At 32.5% G+C, this 6,412-nt stretch overlaps 1 protein-coding gene across 1 annotated transcript; it reads left to right on the top strand.

Moving 5' to 3' along the window:
- Positions 1 to 68: 68 nt before the first annotated feature.
- Positions 69 to 6,410, top strand: LOC105451821 (exonuclease mut-7 homolog). The gene is made up of 13 exons (XM_011692514.1): positions 69 to 497; positions 574 to 714; positions 1,411 to 1,601; positions 1,683 to 1,921; positions 2,005 to 2,186; positions 2,283 to 2,471; positions 2,538 to 2,732; positions 2,821 to 2,970; positions 3,173 to 3,451; positions 3,524 to 3,675; positions 4,050 to 4,853; positions 4,921 to 5,111; positions 5,215 to 6,410. Exons 1-13 carry the CDS (start codon positions 395 to 397, stop codon positions 5,564 to 5,566), a joined length of 3,168 nt encoding a protein of 1,055 aa, XP_011690816.1. The 5' UTR covers positions 69 to 394; the 3' UTR covers positions 5,567 to 6,410.
- Positions 6,411 to 6,412: the final 2 nt, after the last annotated feature.

Here is a 6,412-nt window from a genome sequence, read left to right as displayed (position 1 = left end):
ATGGCGGAACATTTAGTTCTCATTTTAGCCCTGTAAGAATGTGATGGCGCTGCAAACACTGGTAAACGAAGAACAATAGGAGTTTGTAACCCCTGGCGCAAACTTCAGAGGATATGTACGACAGGGAACGAAGATGGGTGGGTGAAGTCCCGGCTTACGTTTTTCCTCAACGTTTTTAACTCCTCGATGTTGCGACGTGGCGTCAAATGAATGCCAACCCCTTTGTCGTTCTGTTGTTTCTTATACTGCGATTATCCGTGCTCTTCCATGATCTTTTCTATCAATTCTATCGTCGTCGATTCCTCGAGTGTTACCAAAACGAGAATATTCGCGATATTCTCGGCAGCAGACGTGCCGGTCGCCGAAATTCGAAATCTCCAAGGATAGCCAAACGATGAGCCATCGTCCGAACGCCGATATGGATTTGTTGTTCTTCTCTTCTATAGACGAGGCCACGAAAGTATGGCTCGATACTCTGCATCGGATGTGGGCGCTTTGTAAGCATTTAATTTTATCTTCCTCACATCTCGTCGCATGCGTTAAACGTTAAACGTGCATTCGTATCAATCGCAGGGAAAAAGTGCGACGGCGTCAGCAAAACATTGACGGATTACTTCGAGACTGCACCAAATCCATATCTCAGCACATTGAGAATTCTTGTCAACGTCACGGATTTTGATCACATGACAAATAGCAAGTCACTTGCGTTTGCAGGTTTACTTTTTAACTATTTATAGCTTAATTTTATATAATATTTATTAATTGTAAAGCAATTGTAATTTATTATTAACCCTTTATTAAAACCCTCCGTCGACAATCTGGATCTTGTTAAAGCACAGTTAATTTTTTCGTCGTGAATTTTTAAGAGAATGAATATAGATAGTGAGATCTGATATCCCTAAAAGAATTTTTTTATCATAATAAAAACTAGTTAAAGATTTCACAAATATACATGAATTATTTTTCAGATTTTTATATATTTATAGATTTTTATAGTATAAAACAATAAAATCTTCTGCAAACTTTAAAGATCCATTTTTGGGAACTTAGATTGGAGTATGATATTGTCGACAGAGAGTTAATAATTTACCTAATATATAAGGAAAATTATATAATCATTTATATCAGGGAATATACATACTATATATTGATTTCTAATAACTTTGATACATATATTTGGAAAATAACAAAAAAGAAAACACAAACTACTCAAAATAAAATCAAAATAAGTCAGCATTCTTGTTTCTACATCTGTGTCAAAAGTAAGAAAGTTCCTTAATGTTGTTAATTTACAGAAATTATTTCCTGCAATAATTGATGTGATGACAATATTTTGAAATGTTATATAAGAGACAGCAATACAAATTTCTTTGAAATTATAGGCTTTCTATAGTTTCAATTGTATTATAGTGATGGAGGAGTTTTCAAATTGGATAGAAGACAGACAAGAAGGATACAAGGAATTTCTCGTTCCTGATTTGAAACTTGCAGCATTTAAATTAGTAAGACAGAAACATATGAAACAGATGCTGTTAATAGAAAAGATATCTGCCATATATAATTTTGTGGAGCATAAAGAGATATTTCTACAAACAATAAAGGTACGTTGACAGACATATGACGATCTATTTTATACTTATACTTTTATACTTATACTTTATTTTATACTTATACTTTTCCAGGATATGATACAAGAAAAAGAGTATAAAGAAGCTGCACAGTATGCAGCAATGTTACAATTGCAAAGTCATTTTATGGATCCAAAAATATTGTTACTACCCCTCATACTACAAAACAAATTGCAAATAGTTGACAAATTTTTAATAGGCTGCCCAGAGATTCAGAAAGCCTTGGCAACTTATTTAGACAACTTGATAGCACCAGGGAAAAGTGTGCAGATTATATTAGAAGAATTTGTTTAGTAAGTGACATTTATTTCTATTTTCAGCATCCAAAATTGATTTATTACCTAATTGAGATTTTCATTCGACTGAATCATTTCAGTATAAATGATATACCAGAAGTTAAGATATCGTTGACACAAGTTCGCCCAATAACCAAGCTTATTGCACGTCTAATGAAGGACTACAATTTATCACCTGATGTATGCCCTCATTTAAATACAAAACGAAACGAAGGAGCATTGCAATTCCTTATACATAAGCGCTATGTGGATGGTAGTTTAAGTAACTATCCATTTTTCTACATTAGAAAGATTAATCTTATTTAAAAATAAAAATTATGTATAGGTTTTTATATTTAATTGCTTTTATTACGTACAGATATTGCCAGTTGGAGAGAGATGGTAAAAGAAGCAGTAGGGATTGATGCCAAATTACAAACAGAGTTACTCACTATGTTAATTAATGCTGGTGATGCACAAGAAGGTTTATACTGGGCAAAAGAATATGAAATACCTAAAGATGAATGGCCATGGGCTATCGTACATATAGAAGAACAGAGTGCACAAAGTAATGCTTTTATCTATATCTTTACATTTGTATTTTGAGGAGTACTCATAATATTATAGTTTGCAGTGGTAAATGAAGGCGCTTCGACGAGTAAAGATGAAACTTGGATAGCGAATGATAATGTAAATTATCACGTATTAAAATTGCCAAGAGAAAATGTCAAATTAGTAGATGATAGACGGTTATTCGAAGAGTTCCTTGATAATGGATTGAGAGACATTAGTATGGTTGGAATTGATTTGGAGTGGAAACCTAGTTTTGGTAAGAATAATTAAAACCTGAACTTACATATGGATGAACTATAAAACATGATATATAATTTTAATGTAAAATAATTATGTTTTAATAGGTACCAAACAACCTGAATTAGCACTTATGCAAGTAGCTACTGAGAATAACGTCTATATTCTGGATGTAACTACTATTGGCAATCAATTACCTGAACTCTGGAATGAACTTGGTCTTATATTATTTGGAAATAAAGACATTGTCAAGATTGGTATGTGTTATTAGCCAAAATAATATTGTCTTATTATTTTAATTATATGCAATAAATATACATAAAACATTGAATATTTTACATTTATCTTTGAAATAGACAACTATGTTTAGTTATTTTATGATACAAATAACACATTTAATAACAAATTGTGCTATTAAAATTATATATTATTAATACTATTAATGTGTATATCATACAGGATTTGGTGTAGCACAAGATATGACTGTAATACGTAATAGTTTACCTGCCTTGTCGTCTCTTAAAACACATGGCCAAGGATACCTTGATTTGATGCTTTTGTGGAGGAAGTTAGTAGAAGAATACAACTTTATTTTTCCATACAAAGGTGATCCAAGTTTCACAAACAAAAGCTTAAGTAAACTTGTGGAATTGTGCTTCGGACATAGACTCAATAAGTCTGATCAGTTTTCAAATTGGGAGCTGAGACCCTTGAGAGAAAGTCAAATAGTATACGCTGGTTAGTAATCGCCTTTCTACTTATTTAACATAATTTGTTCCCGTTACTATATATGTATTTATTATGTGACAGCTCTAGATGCATATTGTTTGTTGGAAATATACAATGTACTAGCAGATTATTCAGCAGATATGGATATACCATTTGAAGATATTTGTGCTGAAATACAGCATATTTCGCACGCACATACAAAGACAAATACGAATAAATTTACAGATATGAAGGTATTAATTGCAACAAATGATATCAATATATGATTACACGTAATATAATAAAATACATTTTTTTTTTAGTAAAAATTAAAAAGCGGCTATCTTTTTCATTTAAAGATAAATTGGAAAACATTATCTTTATCATTAGTTATGTATCTTTATTCTTTTTTTTTGCTATATTATCAAAGCCCAGAATAATTGACTAATTTGACTAATTACATTGAAATACTTAAATATACACTGTATTTGTTTATCTTTTTGTACAGAAAAATAAATTTTTTTTTTAAATAAATGTATTGATTTAATTACTCCTTGTATTTAAAGACTATTACTGAGAAGTAAAATGATTAAATTAAATTAAATTCATTAAAGTAATCATTTTACAGAAACACATGTATTCGAATCCAACAATATTTAACAGAGACAATGAGGATCATATGGACGCAGGGGCTTCACCAAAATGCGGAACAGTACATAGGCCTACTTTCAAACCTGGATATTACAATAAACAAAATCAGGGTAGATACCGCGAACCAGCTAGTGGCAGTAAATATGATAATCATGATAACCATAACCGTGACAGAAATGCGCATATTAGAGCAGTTCGAGTAGTTAACGATCGAAGACACGATGATCAAAGAAGATACGATGAGAATCACGATAGTCATAATCGTGACAGAACTGCGCGCATTGGAGTAATACGAGTTAACGATGGAAGATACGATGACCAAAGAAGATTTGATAATCATGATAATCATAATCAGAATAAACACACAAACGCCAGAACGAATCCAACAGTCAACGGTAGATACGAAAACCAGAAGAGATTTGATTATCACAATAGATATGACACTCAGAATAAACGTGGTAATCAAGGTAGACGCGATAATTACAACAGATATGACAAGCAGGATAGGTGGGAAGATATTCAGGGTAGACGAAATACTCCAAATAGACAGAATAACGCGAGTAGACCCGAGTCCGTGCAACGACGACGAAATTTGGATTCAATCCCTGCACATTCATGGCGCGTTGTATGCGACTCGATGTTGGGTGGCTTAAGCAGCAAATTACGCATGTGTGGTATAGATTGCATACACGTATTATTTGATCAAGGAGGAGATGATTCCGCCAGATTGGCAATGCGCGAAAACAGGATCCTGTTGACGCGTAACAAGAGTTACGAAAGAGTAAGACCCACTTTATACATGTATCAACAGTTATAATATAGACATTATTTTAATAATTCTCTGTTAGTTTAAGCAGTACCTACCGTTGGAGAACTGCTACAGGATAATGACCGACACACCTGACAACCAGCTGCGAGAAGTTCTAAATCATTTTGGCGTTGTGGTAACGCAAAATGATATTTTCAGCCGATGCCAAATATGTAACTGCGATGAATTCGTGAAAGTTCCAAAGAAACTAATGGATGATCTTATGCAAAGGTAAATTTAATTAATTTATTTATTTACATATGTATGTACATACACATATCTTCCCTCTTTTTTTTCAATTTCATATAATAAAAACAATTTTATCTCGATTTAGCTTCGTGAAAATTATAAGAAAAAACAATTATCGAGTATTGCCTAATCAAACTGACAATACGTTCGAAGCCGATGCCGATTCAAATGATGATTTTGAAGTTGTTCAGAATCCAAGTAATTATTTTACAAATAGCGAACATCGTACATGGCGTTTATCCCTGGATACTCTTGACGTTGACTCGTGTACAACTAGATATCACATGCGAATACAACTCGATAAAGTCCCGCTAAACGTACTGAAGAATGTACAGACCTTTTATATCTGCGAGCATTGTGGGAAGATTTATTGGGACGGCTCGCACTTGGAGCGAGCTCTTAATGGTGTTATCAAAGATTTAATTGTTAAACAATAAGTATTAATATTAAATGTGATAAAAGGCGCGTGCTTGAAGAATTTACAAGGCACAGACAAACAAACAAAAATCAAATTCGTCCTCAGTTTGAAATTTCAAGTGCATGCTGATTGTTCCTACAATTTATAATGCCAATGATGCAATATTGTCACGCTTATTCAAAGCATCCGGCCACGGCCGGATGTTAATATTTGTGGCATAAACATATAGTCATATCGTTACATCGTTACTGTTCTTCCTTACATTTTTAAAATCTAATATAGTCTATTTTGTTCATTTTAACTATGTTAGATACAACAATGATGTCGTGAACTAGTGTAATCTGAATTTTGTTCCGACAAAATTGATTATTATATATTATGATTACGATGCTACAGATCAAGCCTGTCCAACTTTTAGCTCGCGAATTTAACGCTTCCACCTCTCCACTTGTTTTTTCTCTGTCTCATTGAGCGAGACAGACACAAAACAAAATGAATAAAAGCTAGAAAACGCACGGATTGCTCTAGCGTCTATTCTCTCTTTTTTTTGTTTTTGATTCAACGAGTCAACAAAAGTATTTAGTTCGCGAGCTAAGAATGCCATACATCTTTTCTTAAATGATTAATAATTACTAATAATAGTTATTATCTTAATATAAGTTGTTAACTAATCAATGTTTTAGCATTTAGATTTCTAATATTTTTAATATATTCGCTTTATAAAATGATGATTTTCAATATAGATTATTTAATCATTAAGGGCCATATACAAACATCTCAAGATGTAACTTCTATTACACGACTACATGTTTAACGTATATTTCTTGTGTAAGAGCGAATCAAATACAAGTACTTAAAAGTTATC

This window comes from Wasmannia auropunctata, unplaced genomic scaffold, assembly GCF_000956235.1.
Source record: "Wasmannia auropunctata unplaced genomic scaffold, wasmannia.A_1.0 LD336043.1, whole genome shotgun sequence".
Classification (NCBI taxonomy): domain Eukaryota; kingdom Metazoa; phylum Arthropoda; class Insecta; order Hymenoptera; family Formicidae; genus Wasmannia; species Wasmannia auropunctata.
The sequence above is the reverse complement of the archived record's forward strand: the minus strand, read 5'-3'. Positions and strand labels throughout refer to the sequence as shown.

What these genes read in the sequence shown, in the direction of transcription:
- LOC105451821 (XM_011692514.1), top strand. Translation starts at nt 395, where the DNA reads ATGAGCCATCGTCCGAACGCCGATATGGATTTGTTGTTCTTCTCTTCT. An exon ending in CAAGTCACTTGCGTTTGCAG is followed by an intron (nt 715 to 1,410) that starts GTTTACTTTTTA and finishes ATTGTATTATAG; the next exon opens with TGATGGAGGAGTTTTCAAAT. An exon ending in ATATTAGAAGAATTTGTTTA is followed by an intron (nt 1,922 to 2,004) that starts GTAAGTGACATT and finishes GAATCATTTCAG; the next exon opens with TATAAATGATATACCAGAAG.